The 24,520-nt window shown below is 42.8% G+C and overlaps 1 protein-coding gene and 1 long non-coding RNA gene across 2 annotated transcripts in view; both read left to right on the top strand.

Moving 5' to 3' along the window:
* The window catches only part of LOC123078440 (DENN domain and WD repeat-containing protein SCD1), a 32,910-nt gene extending 30,263 nt beyond the window's left edge, over nt 1-2,647 (top strand). The window contains exons 26-31 of the mRNA XM_044500947.1: nt 29-210; nt 310-381; nt 481-641; nt 764-802; nt 1,540-1,748; nt 2,405-2,647. Coding sequence (XP_044356882.1) covers nt 29-210; nt 310-381; nt 481-641; nt 764-802; nt 1,540-1,748; nt 2,405-2,500 — 759 coding nt within the window. The 3' untranslated portion in view covers nt 2,501-2,647. The remainder of the gene's footprint in view (nt 1-28; nt 211-309; nt 382-480; nt 642-763; nt 803-1,539; nt 1,749-2,404) is intronic.
* Nucleotides 2,648-18,161: 15,514 nt separating this feature from the next.
* On the top strand, nt 18,162-21,804 carry LOC123078439 (uncharacterized). Its single transcript, XR_006437457.1, has 5 exons — nt 18,162-19,427; nt 20,277-20,398; nt 20,491-20,541; nt 21,219-21,398; nt 21,483-21,804. It is a non-coding gene; the product is annotated as an uncharacterized lncRNA (long non-coding RNA).
* The last annotated feature ends 2,716 nt before the right edge of the window (nt 21,805-24,520 follow it).

The following is a 24,520-nucleotide window of genomic DNA, read 5'->3' as shown; positions in this document are numbered from 1 at the left end:
TGTTCATGCACAACTGACATTGATACAGGTCACTTCTGTGCGGATGCTCTCAGGAGAACGTGTTCTTACTGCATCTCATGATGGTACGGTGAAGATGTGGGATGTCCGGACTGATACTTGTGTTGCTACCGTGGGTCGTTGTCAAAGTGCAGTTCTCTGTATGGAATACGATGACTCGACTGGAATTCTGGCAGCTGCTGGGAGAGATGTGTATGTACTTTTTTAACTTGGAAATGTTTTTAGTGCTTTAAACTAATATTTACTTGAACAACTTTTGTTCCATTCTAATCTGAAAGGTCATTTCATCAGGTTGGCGCATGTCTGGGATATTCGTTCAAGTAAGCAGATGTTCAAGCTTCAAGGGCATACAAAGTGGATAAGGTAATGCCTCTGTTGGACTGTTGAGCATTCACATTCTCCTGCGCTGGCGATTTTGACCAGTAATTTACAGATGCTGACACAAATTTTGGTTGATTATAGATCAATGAGGATGACTGGGGAAACGATAATAACTGGGAGTGATGATTGGACAGCTAGGGTGTGGTCTCTTACACGGGGAACATGTGATGCTGTATTAGCATGCCATGCTGGTCCCATACTTTGTGTAGAATACTCACCTTCGGATAAAGGAATTATCACTGGTATGTGACCCATTGCTTGTTTTTAAAGTTTGGTGGGAGGTCTGCCAAATCATATAGTGTGTATTCATTATTAAAGAATTCTCTCCACGTCACACGTATCTGATCCTTGATTAATATGCCAGGTTCCTCTGACGGGCTTATACGTTTTTGGGAAAACGAAGGTGATGCATTATGGATTGTGAAAATTGCTTCATCTGTTTTTCTGTATTTACTTTTTGTACCTTATTTAGGAAAGTTAATGTGTTTGCATTATTTGTACAAAAGGGAAACATAGCATTTATCACTAGAGGATACTGAGCTGTGTTACAGCACGAGTTTGCTTAATGACTGATCCACATTGTTCCAGTAATTACCCATGTGATGGTGGATGCAAAGTTACATAAAATTGGAAATAGTTCCGTGTTATTAGCGGCGGCAGTCCTATGCACTGTATGATTGACTGAACAAGTTTTCAGCATGTTTAGTTTGCAGTTTAGCATCAATGCAATCTGTCATTGACTTCGATGACATGTTAGTAGTTTTCGTAACTAGCACTTAGCACCAATCAGTGTATTGTGGACCTTTTAGTACCCGTGGCTGCATATCTACTGGAACCCGCATACTTATTGGATATGTGGAACCCTTTTAGCTTGGACACCATAACAACATGAAAATTTACCAAAAAAGGAAGAAAAGAAAGATAGACTACTTGTCAAGTTATATGTTCAATCTTTATAATTTACGAGCCGCTCCTCTTACCATTAACTGATCTGTTGATGGTAGCCTCATTTCATCATTTTATGGTTTCAAATTTATATTATTATTTTATGAACAAACACTTGTATATGGAAAAATAAATATAATGTTAATGTGGCAGAAACTGGTGAATGGAACTCAGGACATTTCATTTTTATTGTAGGAGGCATAAAATGTGTTAAGAATCTGACGCTTCACTCGGCATCGGTTCTGTCCATTAGTGCTGGTGATCACTGGCTTGGAATTGGTGCTGCTGACAATTCTATGTCTCTTTTCCATCGACCACAAGAACGATTCGGAAGTTTCTCAAATGCAGGATCAAAAGTTGCAGGATGGCAGCTTTATAGAACTCCCCAGAAAACGTCTGCAGTGGTAATACATCTCATTGCTTTGTTTAATTCATTCCTTCCTAGCATGTTTGCAATATTGATCAATGAGAGGCTTGTATTGATTTCTATCGCGGTCATAGCATGATAGCAAGCAGGGCAATACAGTAGGCACGTAACAATCACACACTAGAAATTCAACTCATAGATGATAGATGCCTTCCCCCACTTTTGTTAACTATTTTGTACTCCCTCCGTCCGGAAATACTTGTCCTCGAAATGGTTGTATCTAGACTTGTTTTAGTTATAGATACATCCATTTTATACATTTCTAGGACAAGTATTTCCGGACGGAGGGAGTACGTAACAAGCAAAGCTGCCTGCTTTTAGCAAGGATGCTTGTAGCACATCTGTATTTTGTCATACTTATCTTTTGAGAAACAATTACTATTCATACTTGACGTCTGCTCCGTGATGTTCCTGGCACAACTATGTGTTTGATTAATGTACGACCGGACCAATTGTTCCCAAGCATGACTGTAGATAGTCATACTATATGCATATGATGTTCCTAGGCACGTCATAAAATCACCTTTTCTGTAAGCATCATTATAAGTTTGTAGTATGTCCAAGATGCCATATTAACATTCATGGTTGAACAAATGGTCGTCTATTATAAATCCTCAATTTTCCTTGTGACAGGTGAGATGTATAGCATCGGACCTGGATAGGAAAAGAATATGCAGTGGTGGCCGGAATGGACTTCTTCGGCTGTGGGATGCTACCACAAGTATCTAAGACATTACTAGGATATATATGTTCATGTAAAGAAATGTCAATTGCCCTGTGATGTTGTATGTCATTTTCTGTTTTTGGTCGTCTTGTAGAAATAAGACAGAAACTCTATTTGTTCCATCCATTATGTAATCTCAAAAGCTGTTTTGATGCCTCGTGTGAAATTTTGTCTATAATTTTAAGGTGTAGGTGACCCCTAGCCTGCCAGGTAATCCTCCCGTTCACAAATATAAGATGTTTTGCATATTTTAATACGGACAACATTCAGACTGATATGAGTGAAAACACACTAAAACATGTCTATATGCACATCTAATTCACAAAAAATATATATCAAGTCATTTTGTTATGCAAACTCTGGAAGCTTTGTATTAGTTTAATATTACACGCCCTTTCCCTAAAAAAGCAATGCCCTTCCAATACTCCCTTTGTTCATAAATATTAGATGTTTTGGATATGGAGTGTATTAATGGGCGACTTAATTGATTTGTTGGTCTTTTATGATTATAATGAGCTTTCAAGTGCATATGTTAATCCTATACAAACATGCATATAAGACAAGGTTGTTGATGGCAGCAAAGATTTTTTTAAAACTTTCAAAGTCAAATTGTTTTGTGGCACAAACTGTTGTTTTGATTCAAAATCCAATTTCACCATTAAATTCGTCTTAATGAGTTCTTTGAAACTAGATCATGTGTTGGTATGTTTCAACAAAAAAAAAATTGGTAAAAAATACTATGCCTGCGCTAAGTAAAGTTAGCATGCCTGCTGTGCTAGAAAGGTTATTGGGGGTGTGTCTTTCAACAACTATTTTCTCAAGGTCACAAAGTTATCGTAATGTTCGTGTGTAAGTTATCGTAATGTTTGTGTGTAAGTTATGATGTTTACGGTCTATTTACACAAAATCTATTGGAGAATATTTTTTTTGAAACCTTTTTCCTGGGTCAAAAGTTATCGTGTGTTTGTACAATTTATCTTTGTTATGCGTAAATTATCATGCTATTTTCACAGAAGTGACTGGGTCATGTTTTTCAACAATTCTTTCACGGGTCAAAAAGATACCGTGGTGTTTCTACATGGGTTATCATGTCCGCGGTGCGTGCATTACCATACTATTTACACATGAATTTTTGAATATGTTTTTCAACATTTTTTCCCCAGTTCAAAAGTTACCACGATGTTTGTACGTGGGTTATCAGCTTATCTGTCGTGATGAGATCTTCGAAAGTAGATCACATATTGGTATGTTTCAATAACTTTTTTGGGTGAAAAATTACTATGTCTGCGCTAAGTTAGAACGCCTACTGTATATAAATTATCATGCTATTTATAAAAAAGTTTTTGGGGTTGTGTTTTTCAACAACTTTTTTTCCTAAGATGACAAAGATACCGTAATGTTTGTATGTAAGTTATGACGTCTACGATCAGTATATCACCATGCTATTTACACAAAAGTGATTGAGATATATTTTTTGAAACATTTTTTCCGGGTCAAAAATTGTCAAGGTGTTTGTACGTGAGTTATCTTTGTTATGCATAAATTGTTTTTCAACAATTTCATATCTGCGGTGCGTATATTACCATACTATTTATACATAAGTTCTCAAGTTTGTTTTTTCAACAATTTTCCGGAGTTCAATAGTTACCATAGTGTTTGTACGTGGGTTATCAGCTCATTATCGTGACGAGATCTTTGAAACTAATCACATGTTGGTATGTTTCAACAACTTTTTTGGGTAAAAATTACCATGCCCGTGTTAAGTAAAGTTTTTGTTGTGTATAAATTATCATGCTATTTACAGAGAAGTTATTGGGGTGTGTTTTTCAACAACTTTTTTTCCCAAGGTCACAAAGTTACCGTAATGTTTGTATGTAAGTTATGACTTCTACGGTCTGCAAATTACCATGCTACTTATACAAAAGTTATTCTTGAAATGTTTTCCGTAAACATTTTTCCCGGGTCAAAAGTTGTCAGGGTATCTGTACGTGATTTATCATTGTCGTGCATAATTTATCATGCTATTTTCACAGAAGTGACCGGTCATGTTTTTCAACATTTCTTTCATGGGTTAAAAAGATACCGCGATGTTTCTACGTAAGTTATCATGTCCGTGATGCGTACATTAACATACAATTTACACATAAGTTACCGAGTATGTTTTTCAACATTTTTACCATAGTTCAAAAGTTACCATGGTGTTGGTAGGGTTATGAGCTCTGCTGTGTGTGTATTATCATGCTATTTACACATAAGATACGGCCCGTCAAATAGTTACAATGATGTTTATACGTAAGTTATCATGTATGCGGTGCATATATTACCATGTTATTTACATATAAGTTACCGGTATGTTTTTCACCAAAAAAATTTAGGTCAAAAGTTAGCACTAGTGAGTTATCACCTCTGTGGTACGTAAATTACCATGATATTTACGCAGAAGTTGCCCGAGGTATGTTTTCAATTAAAAAACATGGGTTAAAAATTATCATGGTGTTTATACGTAAATTGTTTTACCATGAAAACTACAGGGCTCACCCCACATCATATTTTCTTTATTAATAAAAGGAAGGCAGTAGCATATTTACTGGAAAGAACAGTTCCACCAGCAGTGGAAAAAAGGAAAATAAACACTAATCTAATCTAAAGAACTAGCTAAACTAGCAAGGGGTAAAAAGGGTCTCAAGGAGGAAGGAAAGCTATCCAGTGTAACAATTCCTCCTTGTGTTTGGTCTTGATCCTGTGAGCCATCAAAGAAATCATGAATAAAACCAACCTTCCATTTCCCAAACGGTCTCACCTTTCTAAAGACCTTATCATTTCTCACTGTCCATATATTCCACCAAGTGAGAAAGACCACCTCAGCGAAGAAAGGCTTCGCAAACTCCCTTCTGGCTTGAACATCAATATCCACCATGTTTTGACTGGGAGGCCAAAGGATCTGAAGATAATTCCAAATCCTAGCACTGAAGTTACATTCAAAGAATAAGTGATTCCTGTCTTCCAGGGCTCTAGAGTGATAGAGCACACAAGCAGAGCCATCTTCAATTCTCCCATGTCTTCTCTGAATCATATCCTTTGTGTTCACTCTGTCGATTATAACTAGCCATGCAAATATCTTAATTGACATGGTACAACAGCTTTTCCAAATCCAGTTCAGGATTGGGTTAGCAACATTAGGTCTATGGATAAGGTTATAGTGTTTCTTTGCAGTATATTGAACTCCCTTGTGCTACCTCTTGAGCACTGCGTTGGTTTTTCCTTGAAGAGGAAAGGGTGATGCAGTAAAGTAGCGTAAGTATTTCCCTCAGTTTTTTGAAAACCAAGGTATCAATCCAGTAGGAGGCCACGCACGAGTCCCTCGCACCTACACAAACAAATAAATCCTCGCAACCAACGCAATAAAGGGGTTGTCAATCCCTTCATGGTCACTTACGAGAGTGAGATCTGATAGATATGATAAGATAATATTTTTGATATTTTTATGATAAAGATGCAAAGTAAATAAAGCAAAATAAAAACGGCGCCAGAAATAGCTTGTTGTCGGGAGATTAAATATGATGGAAAATAGACCCGGGGGCCATAGGTTTCACTAGTGGCTTCTCTCGAGAGCATAAGTATTACGATGGGTAAACAAATTACTGTTGAACAATTGACAGAATTGAGCATAGTTATGAGAATATCTAGGTATGCTCATGTATATAGGCATCACGTCCGCGACAAGTAGACCGACTCCTGCCTGCATCTACTACTATTACTCCACACATCGACCGCTATCCAGCATGCATCTAGAGTATTAAGTTCAAAAGAACAGAGTAACGCTTTAAGTAAGATGACATGATGTAGAGGGTTAAACTCGTGCAATATGATATAAACCCCATCTTGTTATCCTCGATGGCAACAATACAATACGTGCCTTGCTGCCCCTACTGTCACTGGGAAAGGACGCCGCAAGATTGAACCCAAAGCTAAGCACTTCTCCCATTGCAAGAAAGATCAATCTAGTAGGCCAAACCAAACTGATAATTCGAAGAGACTTGCAAAGATAACCAACCATACATAAAAGAATTCAGAGAAGATTCAAATATTATTCATAGATAAACTTGATCATAAACCCACAATTCATCGGTCTCAACAAACACACCGCAAAAGAAGATTACATCGAATAGATCTCCACAAGAGAGGGGGAGAACATTGTATTGAGATCCAAAAAGAGAGAAGAAGCCATCTAGCTAATAACTATGGACCCGAAGGTCTGAGGTAAACTACTCACACATCATCAGAGAGGCTATGGTGTTGATGTAGAAGCCCTCCGTGATCGATGCCCCCTCCGGCGGAGCTCCGGAAAAGGCCCCAAGATGGGATCTCACGGGTACAGAAGATTGCGGCGGTGGAATTAGGTTTTTGGCTCCGTATCTGGTAGTTTGGGGGTACGTAGGTATATATAGGAGGAAGAAGTACGTCGGTGGAGCAACATGGGACCCACGAGGGTGGAGGGCGCGCCAGGGGGGTAGGCGCACCCCTACCTCGTGCCTTCCTGGTTGATGTCTTGACGTAGGGTCCAAATCCTCTGGATCATGTTCGTCCCAAAAATCACGTTCCCGAAGATTTCATTCCGTTTGGACTCCGTTTGATATTCTTTTTCTGCGAAACTCTGAAATAGGCAAAAAAAGCAATTCTGGGCTGGGCCTCCGGTTAATAGGTTAGTCCCAAAAATAATATAAAAGTGTATAATAAAGCCCAATAATATCTAAAACAGAATATAATATAGCATGGAACAATAAAAAATTATAGATATGTTGGAGACGTATCACCTTGCCAGCATTCCAGGACCGTAATCAGGTTTGGGGTGCAAAAAATACCCTATTTACACAGAAGTTATCAGTGGTATGTTACAACTTTTTACCCCTATCTCGAAGTTACCATAGTGTTGATACAAATTACCCCCAAGTTTATGCGTGACTCACCAGGCCGACGTTAATGCCATCCCCGTGAGACGCATGTTCCATAGTCTGATTTCTCTCTGAGCAATCCATGATGTCTATTTGCACTGGTTGGAATAATTTTACTTATTTGTTGACCGCTTTCCTTCTTTGACTGATCGTGGGACCCACAGGGTGTTGGGCCAGCTGTTCTGCGACACAGTTTGTTTTTTATGTGTGACATAAAAATTTAACCTTCATGCAGAAGTTGAACTGCGTACTCTGTAGTCCCCAGACCAGACTCAGCCTCTCACCTTTTCCAGGTCTCACCCGTGCTCATCTATCTCATGTTGGCCCTGTCACAACGTCGAGTATTTTTTGACGAAGACGAAGAGCAAAGCTGGTTTAATTTTTCGAACACACATACAGAGCTATCCTCCCGATGCCTAATTCAACATGCCAATCGATTCTACTAGACTTGGATGTGTACTAGTAGATTGTGGTTTAGAAATGTATCACAAGATGTGCTAATCTAGTTGGCTAGAGGTCCAAATAATAGTCTCAGTGTTAGTCTTGAGTTCACCTTCTTATTTTAACATATATTTTTGGCTAAAGAAACTGCACGACGCATCATGGGCCCACCGGATCATCTATCCCCCGTAATATCTTTCCTTTAACTTATGTTCACCAAAATTAAGATACATATTAAGTATGTATACTGTTTCCAAAATTTTTTATAGATCACACCAGTTGTTTGCAATCGGTCTTGCCAAAATTTGTGCTTTGCTTGCATATACAAGACTTAGTATCCTTGAGAGGAAATCAACACAACCACTCTACCTATGGAAATATTTACTTTTAACTATTTTTTGAAAATAAACCTTATTCTTTATTCATTAGAGATAAGCAATACATCGTTTATGATGACCGTTACAATTTGATTTAAGGGTCCTCAAACCAATCAGAAGTCATAGAAAATCTGACTAATCTAGCGACACTACTGCAGGATGCTGCTAACGCGATACTACGATCAGAGACCCTTCGACGAAACTGTGTGCTATGCAATAGTCGCAAACGGTGGTGTAAAAAACTGTCAAAAAAGGTGCAAAACGTTTGCGATGCAGATGCATCAAACACGGTTCAGATTTTAGTTGCGTGTGCAATGCAGGGCATACGGTTCAGTTTAATTAACTATTTGCAATGAGGAGGAACAAAAGAAACGGGCAGTCAGATGAAGGTGTGTGCGATATACATTATACGGTTCACTCGGATGAACTATTTGTGATTGAACAACACAAAAGAAACGGTCAGCCAGATCAAGGTGTGTGCGATATACGGTATGCGGTTCACTCGGATGAACTGTTTTCTTTGAGCCAAGAGAACAGAAACAGTTCAATATAACAAGATGTGTGTGATACGCGGCAAACAGGTCTGTAATCAAAAATGTGTGCGAAGACTGGTAATAACGTAGACGATTGCTACTAATAAGCTGTGTGTGTTGTGGGCAAATGCTTGGTGATATACAATTGTCAGCGATTGATGAAATCATCACCGATGGGTTCCCCAGTATGGCCTGTGTGCGATGTCATTGCACACAGAACAACAAAATACGTACTTATAACTTATAAGGACTTGTTTCCATAAAAAGATTGAACATCCAATTACATATGTGGCTAGTACACACATGACCTTTGCACACACCAAAATAAGTTCCAAAATGCCTAGGAAACTCAAATAATGTATAAAAAGGCAAAACGAACCGTGAATAATTTCATATTTTTAGGACGACGCTACTATAGTTGCATGTTGCCTCTGTAAAATAAACCAAGGCGGGAAGAGACAGCGTATGTCATTTCACACACATAGGTGACAAGATCCCTCTCGGAACCATGAGCCTTTTTGAGAAAAGCTCCAGTTTGTAAGAAGTTTGTACCAAAACTTGTCCCAAATTGGACTAATTTTTTACCACGGCATGTTGGTGCTATGACATAACACCATGCCAAGTTTCATGATTTTGAGGCGAGTTTTGGATTTACAGTAATTTTAAAACCAGGTTTCTCAATGTTTACTGTCGAGTCGGCACCGCTCTGGATAGGCTTTTTCCTCGTGGGTCCCAAATGATAAATCCAAATCTGTCACTACCATGCAGTTTTTCTTATTAAGAATTACATCCCATTTGGCGTGCAAACTGAAAATAAGTTTGTGGGTGCTGGTGGCGCTAAGAACTTGCGGTTCTGTAATGAACAAAGATCTCAAGGATCCCGCGAGAGTGATGTTCTTTCCCTATGTTGTGAATGCTTATAATATTTATGTCTTAATTAAAGAAATGGCAAGCCATTGGCCTAGTATGAAATAAAATATGGGTCAAAGCCGAGTTGAAAAGGGCAACAATATCTAACTCCAGCTAACAAACAGTACAAAAGCACTAGGATTAATTGTTCATCAGGTTTAGACAAAATCCAGATTGAACAGGGCAATGACATCTAACTCAACAAAAGTTTTCGACAGTCACAATCAAATGGGTCGGTCTTATCCATAAAATCAAGATCCCGGCCCAGAAATTCTACTGGTCCATGATGACAAGCTGTTGTAAATAGAAGCCGAGCACGATCAGAAGCCCTTAGGTTCACCTGAAACTTCTTTTTATGCTGCTCAACACTTGCAGCCGTAAGAAATTTCTTGTCGAAAAACTTAATCCTCATGGACAACAGTGCCCTCGCATTCAACATGAAGAATGTGACTAAAGTAGTGTTTGCATTGTTGGATGCATATCCTTCCAGCGTTACTGTCTTCAAATGAATGTCATGAGGTCTGAGAAAATCCTGGTGCTTCTCAAACCATCGATTGGTTATACCTTCTCGTCCATGTGTTAGTGCTAAATAGAGATGAAGATTGAAAACAGTTAATGTCTAAAAAAGATTATGTTGAAAGAGTGATAGCTGAACGATTAATTATAGTACATTATATATGGGCTTTCAATGTGTGTGAAATCATCATCTTTATATACAAATTTTCTAGACATGGAAAGCATTGCAGCAAGCCAATAATCATGTTCAGATCAAAACTCCACATGCTGATATGTAAGGTCTTGACAGAATCCACCACCACTGATAGGATGGACAAGCTCTTCATTGAGCATAGAACATAATATTCGTACCAAAAGTGTACTCCAAGATGATACTTAACTTATGCGCACAAATGAAAAAAGCAGATTACAAAAGTTTACGTGAATAATATACAGTACCTCAATAGGTGTGGAGCCAAACACCATCTTGAACCATCTAAAAGGATCATGAATTGCACCCATGGTCTACAGTTTAAGCGCAGAGACTACAGTTATTTGCGAAGGTACTATAACAGAATTAAGGAGCAACCTTTGAAGTGAAGGGGCATCTTCGATGATGAGATCATGTCCAAAAAAACAAATTCCCATGCTTACAAGGTGGGGCGACTTTATTTTGAGACAACGGGTACGGATTTCCATTCCAAAAACAAGCAGCAAGCGCTCCAGGGCAGGGCAGCTGGAGTGGATGATGCTGTGCAGTGCAGCCTCCGATAGATCAACCCACAAGCGCAAGTTTTTTTAGCAGTGGGAGTCGAAGCATTTGTACCAGATTGTCTGCTAGATGGCACCGGGCGAAGGTGGCGGCGTGGAGAGAGAGGAGGAAAATCACGAGATGGACATCGGTGGTGAGGGCATACATACATCGGTTCGTGGTATGTTACATACATAGTCATGGTAGAACTCAAGCTGCTGGAGTTTATCGAATTGACGGGATGTCAGCCAGGCGGCCACCATGCAGGGTATGTCCAGCAAGTAGCATGCCGGGATGCAGATGCGTTGAAAGGAGCCCTCGTGAGAGGAGATGATGGCTCCGGGGAGTTCAGAATCATCATCGTCAGATAGCTGACGACAGTCGAGATTAAGAGGCGTGGTGCACCACAGAGTGCGCCACCGAGATGCGAGGACTTGTGTGCGGCAGCCATCCTTGGTGGGGAGAAGGGAGATGATCTCCCCAAGGATGTTGTCCGAGAGATCGCTGATACGGTCCGCCGAAGATTCTACTGGTTCCTCGGATCCGGGGGGCCGCTTCTGGCCGCACAGCCGGGTCCAAGATCTACATCCGGCGGCGGCGCTGGTCGGAACCTCGTCTGTGTACATACCAATATGAAAGAAAAAATGGCATAACATGTAGGACATTCAAAATCAGTTCTCAAGATCAGGAAGAAAAAAGGCACAAACATATATGTAGGACATTCAAAATCAATTCTCAAGACCTGGCCACGAATTATTAGCACGCAAGCTAACCCTAGTCGGATTATTAGCAAAAATCATTTGTACAGAACAAACAATTAATCACTAACTCTATACGGATAACATTCAAACAATCAATACACTACGTGCATCTAACGGATCTTAATTACTCTGATTTCATGGACTGAGAGAACATAACTATAGGATTTGTATTCTAGAAAAATTATAGGGGGGGAGTAACCAGAGAAAACATATGATATGTTTGCCGCACAAATGGGTATATAGATGACTAACTGGTTTTCCGTCGGAGTCGCAGTCATTGCCGGAGTTGCTGTTGACCTCCAGCTCCAGCTGGGGGGGGGCACGACGGCGCCGACAAAGTCAAGGTCGTGTTGCTGCCCGCGCGAGACCTCGTCGGCGGTGACGGCAACCTCTGTGCCCAGCTTCATGCGTTGCGCGGGTGCTTCACCAGCCCCGGCGTCGCCACTCCCTCCGATGATGCGCTTCGGCGGCATCCTCATACACTCTAGAGTCCATACGTTGGTGACCACTTGGAGGGCGGGTGCGGCCGCCTATTATGGCCAGCGGCTCGGGCGGGCAATTAATATGGACCAGTGGGAGCGAGGCAGGCTGCGGTCAAAAGCTGTCTCGCCTCCCGGTGAGCCTGCGCGGCGGACTTCTGCCATTCCTACCATCATTTCACAGAGCTACTCACACGCCTCCCGTAAATACGCACACCTGCATGCACGCCTCCCGGTATGCCTGCGCGGCGGACTGCTCGCATGCGTCCCATCAACTCACGCCTGCTCACACGACACACGGGGCATGTGGCAGCACGTATATTTTTTGGTTTATTTTCTGCCGCTTTACTGCTTAACTGAAGCATGGCACGGTCTATCGCACATGGTCCGAATAAATAATCCGTATGAGATATTGGTTGCCAGTTTTTAATAATCTCCTGTTTGTAAAAAGATTATATAAACGGGTCTCGTTGACGAAAAAAATACAATATCACAGTCTACTGGTGTCCATATATGACACCACGATAAGTTTCATGAATTTCAACTAAGTTTTGGATTTACTGAATTAAAAAAAAGTATTCTTAATATTTTGAAATCTCTTGCACAGGGAAACATGCACCCAGGGACACACATGATTTTGCAACCCATTTTTGTGCACATGTAGCTCGAATTTGATTTTGAACATTAAATCCCTAGGAAATCAATCGATGTATAAAAACGGCCGAATGATGTCTGTTTTTTTAAAATTAACACAACACTCCGCCTTTCGTCACATGTTCACTGCAGAAAAAGTTTGACATGCCTCAGAGTGGCTGTGGTGGTGCGGGATGTGTGTGTCTGTTTATGTGGGGGGTGGGTGGGGGGGAGGGGTCCGGCAGTACACTACAAGTCGTGAACCTCCGTGTGGGATTATTGATCATTTTGTGAGTCATATATGCCACATCAAAGTCGTGAATTGGTTATTTAAAGCATTACACAACCCTTTCATACATATTGTTCAGGCCACATGCATGAATTGGTGGTCCTCTCGGACACACTCCCTAGTGTGGTTATCAACGACGTGCCCATTCGTTAGCCCGCAAAGGTTTTTAGTTTTCACCGACAACGAGAGACATTAATTTGACCAAAAGGTGGATTCATCTTGGCATGTGTGTGGTGTGGATCATGGTGGGATTTCATATCAAAGTTCGAGCACGTGCGTACACACTCCCGCCGGCTTGAAGTGAGGGGGCTACACGCATCGTGGTGTAGTGCGTTTCCGGTTTGCGAAGCATGTGCCACATCAATGTTGTGCATTGGGTATTCAAACATCACATAACACACGGGCGCATGCACGCGGTGGTTTTGTCCTATGACATCACTCGCGTGTGCCTCTCTTTTTGGGCCCACGAGGTCGTCGTCGACCAGTTGAACGTACAATGAGAGAGAGGCTAATTTGACCAACAAGGATGGTTCTTTTTTGGTTTGTGATACATATATGCACGGTATAGGAGTATGTACATGTCAAAGAGGGGGCAACATGAATACTCTATATATATGCGTGTCATAACCTCGCTCCATGTGGGGACTTCTCGGTTCCCGAGGCAGGTTCCACATCAAAGTTGTACATTATATTGGTATTCAAACATCATGCAATACCATGTAGGCGGTGGTTGCCCTATGTATTGGAACTCACTCGCGTGTGGCGCTTCCATCCGTGGGCATGCGAGATTGTCCTCCATCACTTTGACCCAATGAGAGAGAGGTTAATTTGATCATCAAGGAATGATTATTTTTTGGTTTGTGCTATACAGTATAAGTACATATATACCACGCGTCGAATGGGGGCGTACATATAGCACATGCCACGCATCATGAAACTCGCGCTCTCTGTGGGGACCTTTTGGTTTCCTATATACGTGGCGCCACATCAAAATTGTGCATTGCGTATTCAAACATCACACACATAGCTCTTTGGGCCACGTGCATGCAAACAGTGGTACATAGTCCTATATAGGATGATCACCGCGTGCGACGTACGCTTCGCTTTTGTGTTGGCCCCGCGAGTTTGTCGTCCATCACTTTGACCCAGCGAGAGAGAGGTGCGCGTTTGACGAACAAGGAGGATTAATTCTTTTAGGGATGTGTTACTAGGTGTATATATAGTACGTGTCGAGGGGGGGAGAGGTGACCAGCTTGGTCCATCACTTTCATCGACAACGCGAGAGAGGTTAACTAATTTGACTTAGGAGAGGATTAATTTTATGTTTTGTCTTGATATAGATCATGATGTGAGATTACATATATGTAATAGCGCATCTGTACACATGAATTCATCCGGCCGGATCGAGGGGGGGGGGGGGGAGCACACGACACGTCACGAACGACCTCTTGCTCTATGTGGGGACCTCTGCGATTTTCAACGCATGCACCACATCAGTGTTGTGCATTGGGTCGGGTATTCAACACATATGCATGCATCACACACCTCCATCAATATGTTCGGGACACACGCATGCAATAACGGTTGTCTTTGGACACACTCTCACTCGCTTGGTTATGGGCGGCAAGCCTATATATATTCGTGCACCCGCGTGGACGTCCATCATTTCGACCAACGACGAGAAAGGTTACCAGGGTGGATATATTCTTCTTCTTTGCTTCGAGTTACCGTATAGTAGGTCGGCCCATTCCAAGCCTAATTAAGTTTGAGCGCATGCTACGCGTCGTGAACCACGCTCGGTGTGGGGATTTTACGGTTCCAAATCATGGTGCCACATCAAATTTGTGCATTTGGTATTCAAAAACCACACACACCACTTACATATACATACTTGGGCCACATGCACATAGTGGGTTTGTCTTCATACAATACTCCCTCGCGAGGTTATCAGCGACAAGCTAGCCCATTTTGCGGGGCCGTGTGGACGTCCATCACTTTGACGAACAATGAGCGGGGAGAGGTTGTATGACCAAGTTGGATTCTGCTTGGTCCGTGTTACAGTACGTCTTGGTGAGATGCCCTCCCCCCTGACGTGTGTGTGTGGGGGGGGGGCTACTTCGCGCTACCTGCAACCTCCATGGGGTCGGGGAAGTCCGGTTAATTTGCGAGGCCCACGCGCCACATCAAAAGTTATGAATGGTAGTTAAATATCACACACCACACCCTTTTCATACATATAGTAGGGCCACCCGCATGTGGTTCGTATGTGGTCTCACCCATCTCGTGCCACAAGCACACATTTGTGGGCCAGCACACAGTCCACCTTTGTTGGGAAGTGAAAGGGGAAGTTTGACCATATATATATATATATGATGGACTCCTATAGGTTTTGTGTTACGGTAGGATGAGATTTCAGACCTAGCTATTTGGGGGCATGCATTCGTAGCTAGGATTCCCTTACCGCCAACACGAAGTGGGGTTCGTAGGGGGGTGGCTGACTAGCAATACTGTGCTTTTGTGCGACAGGTGCCACATCAAAGTTGTGCATTGCGTATTCGAACATCAAACCACCCTTTTCATACATATATTTGGTCCACATGCAAGTGTGTTCGTGTTCTAACCCTCTCCCGGGTTATTCTTTTTGCCAAATTTATAAACAGCACACGAGTTGGATGTAGAAACTGTCTGCGATTGGGTACGCAATAGACATGGTTCGGTCAGACTACCTGTGTGCCACACCCGTGCCCTGCAGTCCCTCACATCAGCACAGTAGATTGGGCTCCACGAGGCTTGCCTCCCGGTCTCGAAAATATCTACTGCCTCGTAATCTCAAAAATATCTACCGCATGGAAGGTTTTAGTGTTTGATAGCACACGATTAGTATGTGCAGACCGTGTGCGATGTCTGTTACTCCCGCTCTGCTTCAGTCCCTTGATTCAAATTTTTAGTAGCCCCGTCATTTTACTCCCGCCTCTGCATCCCTCGCAATCTCAAAAATATCTGCTCACCCTTGATCCAAATTTTCAGTAGCCCCGCCTTGTTACTCCCGCCTAGTAAAATTTTCAGTTGCCGCGGTCTTTCCTCAAACACCACCTTGCCCCCCTCCACCCACACCACACACTCCCCAAACCTCAGGTCGCCGCCATCGCCGCCGCCTCCATCCTCAACCTCTGCCTGTGTGCCGGGGAGCTCGAGGAGCCAATGGCCAAAAAGAGGTTTATCACGTCCTCTTTGCCCGACGCCGGCGAGGTGACTGCCGAGGTGTCCCCGTCGTCCTCCATGGGCTCTTTATCGATCCGCCATCACCGGTCCCCCGATCCGCCCACCGCCGCGCCCCTATGCCGGTTCGAGGACTTCCCCGTCCTCCCTCGGACCCGGCAGACGACGAGGTCCTACCTCGGGGTCCGGCAGCGGCGGTGGGGACGTGGGTCGCCGAGATTACAGATAGGGAGACGCACACCCGCTGGTGGCTCGGTAGCTTCCACACGGCCGAGCTCGCGGCCATGGAGTACGACCGCTAGCAGGTCCGCTACCACGGCGCGACGGATAGGCTCAATTTCCCCTTCAGCACACGTCCGGTCGACCTCGTTCCGCCGGAGCCAGGGGTGGTGAGCTCGGCTATGGCGTGGGAGGACCGCGAGGAGTGGGAGCGCCCCGAGCCCGCCGACGAGGCCTACATGCAAGAGCTCCGCCGGCAGCACCCGGAGCTCGTGGCGGCGGAGCGGGCGATCTTTGCCGGCGCGGAGGGCAGCGAGGTTATCGTGCTCTCCTCCGATGACGAAGTCGAAGGCGGCGAGGACGGCGGCACGGAGGGCGTCGAGGTGGGCGGCGAGGACGAGGAGATCGACGTTGATGAGTGGAGGAGTGTCTTCCCCAACGACCTCGACGACGGCACCGGCCCGGACCCGGCTCGTGGCACACCGTACCTGACGAGGAAGGATTGGCTCGACCTCTAACCGAAAGTAGTTTAGCTTAGTTTAAATTTATGTTTTATGTTCGAATATGCAAAACTATCTATGTTTATGTTTGAATGCATGCTACTTTCGGTTGAACCTGCTTTGAACTTGATCAAATTGAAGTTTACAACATTAAGTTTAGGGGGTCTAGAAACGACCAAAAATTGCTGGAGTATATATATATCCACTAAGGGTTTTAGTCCTTTAACTTTTAAAGGACCGGCTAGGATGGCCTTATGCCTTGTTTATTTTAGTTCTTCACAATGTGATGCTCTATATGTGCAACTATTTGCCGTGCAGTTCAATTTCATCAATAATAGTTTCGAAAATACCATTATGAATTACGATATTTGGTTGCTGTTAAGGATATTGCAGTTAACATGCCTTTTCATTTTTTTAACAATAACTAGTGTACTTTAGACCTGCACAATACCAGTTTGAATGACTATTTGCTTATTTTAAAATGTTATGCCTGATGCAGTTAACTTTTCACTTCTTGTTTTGCTTAACTAGTGTGCTTAAGCCTGCACACTGAAGCTATCATTTGAAGATTATGTTGTCTACCATGGATATATTTGATTGATGTTTAACCTGTTGTGCTTAACATGCCTTTATATGTACTCATACAGGACAATATTGAGAATAGTGTTGTTTTTCATCGAGCTTAGTTTCATCGCATTGCTTATATGTACTCACTGTTCAGAATCTCGGTAGCTGGTACCATATAGCTTGGGGGCTGATAAGGGATTAATCGTCGAATCGGACATTTCACTGAATATATCTGTAACCCATTTATCAATAGGTTAACTAGAGCCATATTTAATATATCTGAGGCTACATAGCGACATGCATTGTACTGAATGACTAAATATGCAATCCCAAGCTACATAGCAACAAGGAAGAATGTTACCTTAATGTTTTGATGATATCTAGATATACATGTAATAAAATCATATATAATGGGATGGAGGAAGTGTTATACTACATCATTTTGCAATTATTGTTTAGCTTTTAACATGGATTGTAGAACCCTACTACTAATTGAATAGCTATAGCGGTGAGACCCCCCACGCTACTACTAAGGGACCGCCGTAGCACCCACCACCCGATCCACTCCCACCTCACCAATCCCTTCGTGAACCTCACCCACCCCTCGGTCGAACTCCTCTTCTCCCCCACGATCTCGTCGCCGCCACCACCACCCACGCTGGGACGAGACGGGTCGCCGCCGTGTCCCCCTTCTTCTTCTTCTTCTTCTTCTTCACCGGCTTGTCCCCCTTCTTCTCCAAGGACGCTGCCATCTCTCCTTCTTCTTCTCTGCCGCCGCCGCCTTCTCCCCCTTCTCCTTCTTCTCTGGCGCCGCCGCCTTCTCCCCTTCTCCTTCTTCTTCGGGGTGGCTGCCTTCTCCATCTCACCCTTCTTCTTCTTTGGGGTGGCCGCCTTCTCCCCCTTCCCCTACTTCTTCGGGGTCGCCGCCCCCCACGTAGCTCTTCTCGGGATCTGGAGCAGAGCCCTCGCCGGACCCGGTGGGGGAGGCGACCATCTTAGGCCTCCCAGGCCCGCACTTGGCAATGGAGCCTGGACTCGCGGTGGTAGCGGCGGGGACGAGATCCTTCTTAGGCCTCCCAGGCCCATGCTTACAGTGGAGCCGGGGCTGGCGCCGGCGCCGGCGGCAGGGACGGGTCCTTCTTAGGTCTACCGGGCCCGCGCTTGGTAGTGGAGCTGGGGACGACGGCGCTCTCCTCGCCCTCGGAAGGCGCAGTGCTCAGCGCCGCTGGCTTCTTCCCGGCCATGCCCACCTCTCTCCTCCTGCACATTATTAGGCCTCTCTCTTCCCGGATTTAAACATTTTTTTCTAACCATGTGGTACATGCGCCTGCACATTCTTGTTTATCTAACTGATGTGTGCACGGTGCTTCCATGTTTGTCATCTTTAGCTACAAACTATGTCTGTCAAGTACAATAGCTTCAGACATCAGTTGGGCCCTTTGTTGAAAGCAGGAAAGAGGTTTCAGTGATTTTACTAACGGACTACACAGTTTGGTAGTATCTTTGGATGATATACTGAAAAGTGAAAACTATGCTCTGTTCATTCAGTTAAGTTTGGAGGAATGCACATGGATTTGAGTGTGTCACATTGTCTCTAGTCATTCTGATTTTCCAGAGTGGATAAGTTTTTTGTCCTCGCGATGGATGTTGTTGATTCATCCGCGGCCTCGCAGATTAGATTTGGCTGACTGACTGGCTGACGGTCAGGTTTCTTGTCCTCATGATGGATGTTGCTTTGCAGGTGGCTAGGATCTCCGCCTTCGGCGTCGGTGTCGTCTACAGCTCCGTGAAGCTCGGCATCCTCAAGGTAATCCGACTCCCCTACCACGCTGCATTCCTTCTCTATGGTGCCGCGCGATCGTTAGAGTAGCGAAGGCTGTATTCCAGTTCGTTGTGTCGATCGGCCATGTGGTCTTTAGAGCATGAGCAACAAACAAGAAGTGCAGTTTCTTGCAGAAAAGAGTAGCATTCTGATCCATACCAGGCTCATAACTAAGTGACCATCAAAGGCATAGCTTTATACGTAGATGTAAGACTAGAAGAAAAACAATATGGAGGAGCTCCTTTTCTCTGCCTCCAGCCGGTACCATTATTTCTTTCCTGAACCCCACGATTTGGTTCTCTGTAGGAGCCTGTTGCCTATTCATTTCAGGTTGCCAAATCAAGTGCTGACGATTCGCCCTGAAATTACATTGAGATGTATAAATCTGTTTTTTTCCTCCATATAAAAGATCCTTGATTTGCTTGTACTAGTATGATCTGCTTCATTGCACATTAATCAACATAGTTGACAGACTTATGTCTGCTTTGAATTTTGATATATGTTATGGCCAAAGCTAGTACGTGAAGTAGTTTCGAAGCTAGTAGGAGTACAAACTATTACCCTTCTGGCAACAAAATCTATGAGCTGCTCATCTTCACCTGCCTTGTCGATGAGCTTGCCTATTAAATTCGGAAGTATTATTTTTTTCTGTACAAGTTTGTTTGTGTCAAGTACTTGCTAATTGATGTTTTGAGGGGTGCTCATATACTTCATCGGCTACATGGGAAGCTTTCAAATTTGGTCTAGTCTATATGGGTTAGCAACTTAGCATACATGTTGTAATCAGCTTTCACATTTGCTTCTCAGACATGTCAGTTATGTTTTCATTCATAGGTAGAAGATAGCGCCAGAGTGGGAAGGTTTGTGCAGAGATCTTACCTCGAGGCTATCACGGGTGGGCACAACATGACACGGAATTGGCCAAAAATAGGGAACTACAAGATGAACATTTAAAGGTTGGTTCCATTTTCTGTATATGTCCTTGTACACTCTTATATTCTCCCATGATTGACGTCTGCAATTCTTATGGGACAATCTTTGTTTGTAGGTTAAGACCTCACTGTCTACTTGAACGAAGAGATTTGAAGAGTTGCACAAGGTAATTTTGGGGCAAATTTCCATTGCTGTAGGATAATGAGATGTTGAAGCGGCAGACTGAATCCATGACACCGAAGTGCAATTGCGGCAGATTATCTCTATTTTTTCTTTTCATTTTTCTTATTATTGGAGTGACAACAGGTAGAATGAGAAACTGTGATAGTAGATACAACAACCGTAGTAAAGAGAAACTTTTGTTTGCAATTGTTAATGACATACATACTTGCATGTTCTTTGAAGTGGTCATTCGTGAGTAGCAATGCATAATGATGGTTTTTGCCTCATTTATTGCCTTCGGTGTCCGGTTAACCATGAAATAGGAGCCCAACAGTGGTCACTATTGTGTTTTCCTGGAATTGTATGCACAAAACGGAATTGGTTGATTTTTTTAATTTCTAATAAGTTAGTAGTAGCGTGGAAAAAAACTGTGTGCTACTAGTATTTAGGATACTAGTAGCGTTGGTATTATAGACACGCTACTACTATTTCGTTAGTAGTAGCGCGGGTCCGTAATAGCAGTAGCGCGGGTGGCACACATGCTACTACTAACTATTAGCTGTAGCGTGGGTGCACCAACGCTACTACTAACTATTAGCTGTAGCGTGATACTAGTAGCGCGGGTACTCGCGCTGCTAGTAGCTTTTTCCTAGTAGTGTAATATTAACTTGGTGCTTTTAGGTACATATGTCATTGCTAAAGATCCACACTCCAATCCTTTCCGCGTATGGGGCAATGAGATATTCATGAACCAGCATCAAGTAAGGAAACTGATAAAGATTGTTATTAAAATGGGTCAAAAGATGTCAATCGAACTATTTGTTTACACTTTATGCAAGACAAAGGGTGAACTGTAGGATGGTAAGTAAGAACCCTCTAGCCTTTTTTTACTGTCCGTAATGAGTTGTGTTAGATGACAATGTCTGAATTTTTTTTCCTTTGTAGTGGATCCTGAAGCGGTTTAATCAAGATTATCTTTCAAACTACATGATTGGCGGCCGACCATCACAAGGGGTTGGACTAGAGTCGTGCGTGCCTTCTGTATCTAGGAGAGCATAATAGGGCCATTCCGCTTCACTTTGTTCAGCAACCAAAATGTCTGTCACCTCTTTCTTTACCATCTGTAATAAGTATAGAACCTTGGTTCATCATTTTTTATTTGGTGCTTATGTAATTCTTAAACATATGTACCTGTGAATCGAATAATGCATTGGTTGTTTGAACCTGATGGATATGAATAAAGGTATAGCCTACTTTCAAGTTTAAATTAGGTACAATTTTAAATAGCAGCAATTAAATTATGGCGAAATTACGATGTGCAGGTCATTACGGCGCACACGGTTAATAAAGCACAGCGTGTGCGATATGCATCATAATCCGACACGGTTCAGGGAGAGGAAACATGTGTAACAATGCACACAATTGCCGTTTGCAAAGCGTGTGTGATGTCAGACACTATCACATACGATGCGGGAAAACTAAATGTGTGTGATTGTCTACCTATCGTATACGGTTTATAATCATGAACTGTTTGTGATGTGCCAGACATCGTAAACGTAGAGCCAGTTTGGTATGTGCCTGGAAAACTCCCGTGCCTGGAATCTGCCTGGTTTTAGGTAAAACTGCAAAACTTCAACTGCGATGGCAATGCGAGCACAAACGGGTAGCAAGGATGAAGCATTTGGGATATTCGAGATATCGGAAACGATTATATAGGGACAACTGTATGCACCAAGGCCCCCTATCCCCGACGGTTTCTGTGTTGTGTGGGAAGGACCCCCTATCGCCCACACTCACTTGGCGAAGGTTCCAAATGCCGTCGCGAAAAGGGGTTAAAAACCGTTTGTATAGCATCGACGCATACCAATGCGAGCTCATGAGCAACTTTATTTGCTTCTTTATTACATTGTTTGAACCGAGTAATAATGAAATCACAAGCATAATGAAAACAGTCATCAAAAATAGCCACCGTTGCACCTGCCAGCCGTCCATCCTTCATGATATCAATCACGTCCAGATTGTCCGAGTTGATAATAAGGCGATTGCATCCCAATCTTTGTGCCAACGATAGACCAAATTTTAGGGCCAAGGCTTCAACCGTGAAGACATCCACGCAGTAGTCTATCTTCCCATTCCCCCAACAATAAAACTTCTTTTGTCACCGCTAAGCACCGCCCACATCGTACCCCTAAGCAGGTCATAGTCAAAAGAAGCATTGGCATTAAGTTTCATAAAATCCACTGGAGGATAAGACCAACCCCCCTTTCTTAGATGCCTTTGGAGATGAGGCAGAAACAAAGTTTGTCGTAAAAGCTAGTATCCCCATAAAAATCTGATACACATTTTGAGTTGTCTTCTTGGGCACTAATCATCCTCTTTTGCACGTTATACTAGGCTGAGATAACAATCATTTCATGCACATTCTGATGACCCATAATCCGCAATTCTTGCCCTAGTAAAAGAAGTAAGTATTCCAACACCGCCTCTCTAGCACGATCAACCTCACAGGCTTTATCAGTAATATCATTGCTACTCCCGTAGGAGTTGTTGGATTTCCTTGAATATGAAGGGTGATGTAGCATAACAATAGGAAGTATTTCTCTCAGTTAATAATCAAGGTTTAGTCCAACCAATAGGAGTCAACAAGCTAACAAGATAAGCAGCATATGCACACAAACAAAATAAAAACTTGCTCCCAACATGGAAAGGGGGTTGGCAATCCCCTTGTCTTGCTAATTGCAAGATTAAAAGCAAATAATGATAGATAGTGGTATGGCAAAACGACAATAATAGTAAAAGGAAATAAAGAGAAATTGTGTAAACACAAGTTTTAACAGAGAATGGACCCAGGGGCCATAGTTTCACTACTGGAATCTCTCTCGAAGCAGGTAGTGGTATGGTAGACAAATTACTGTTGGTTAACTGACAAAAAAGCAATAATTTATAACTATAATCATTCATGGAATAATACTGTATAGGCATCATGTCATGATAAGTAAACCGTTATCCAACTACATCTACTACTATTATTCCACTCCAAATCTGCTATCCATCATGCATCTTAAGATACTAAGTTTAATGGAAAACAGAGCAATGCAATACGCAAGATGATATAATGTAGACAGAAAGAAATCTAGCAATAAGATAAATCCCCGTCCTTTTATCCTTAGTGACAACAATACTTTACATGCCTTATCCCTTTCTGTCACCAGGATATAGAAATCACCGCAAGATTGAACCCACTACTATGCACAAGTCCCTCTCAAGAATTACCCATCTATCTTGACCAGAGAAGACAAATAACTCGGAAAGATACATAGCTACTCAATTATACAACAAAAAAACTTTAAAAGATTCAATTGATTTCAATAAACAATATGATCACAAATCCACAATTCATCAGAACCCAACAAACACACCACAAGAATTACATCAGATTGACCTCAAAAAAGAACATGGTATTGAAGATCTAAAAGAGAGATAGAACCACCTAGCTACTACTATGGACCCGTAGGTCCTAAAAGAACTATTCACCACTAGTAGGGAAACCCCTTATAGGATTTTAGTATTAGCAGCGTCTGGTTAAAAATTGAACGCTGCAGCAGTGTACCTTTTATCGTCCTCCAGAGGAACAAAACGCTGCTAGTTAGGTACATGAAGATAGCTATTGTGCCATAAATAACTGACAACATGCACGTACGATGAACACCACCAGTGTCCTTCATGTAGTAGTGTTTGCGCTAGATGCACATGCTGCTACTATGACACCCTGTGTACTGGCAGACATGTGGGTCTTAAAAACTAGCGACGTTTCTCTTATAAGGACGCTGGTAACGAGTAAAACCTAGTAGCGTTTGAGTTTGGGCAAACACTGCTAATTGTTGCGCCCAATAATTGACCACCCCTTCTTCTCCTTCCACTTCTCCCCCTCTACTTTTTGTCTGCACATTTCATTAATAGATCTATTTCCACTCGGTCTTCCA

The sequence above is a fragment of the Triticum aestivum genome, chromosome 3D, assembly GCF_018294505.1.
Source record: "Triticum aestivum cultivar Chinese Spring chromosome 3D, IWGSC CS RefSeq v2.1, whole genome shotgun sequence".
Taxonomy (NCBI): Eukaryota; Viridiplantae; Streptophyta; class Magnoliopsida; order Poales; family Poaceae; genus Triticum; species Triticum aestivum.
The sequence above is the reverse complement of the archived record's forward strand: the minus strand, read 5'-3'. Positions and strand labels throughout refer to the sequence as shown.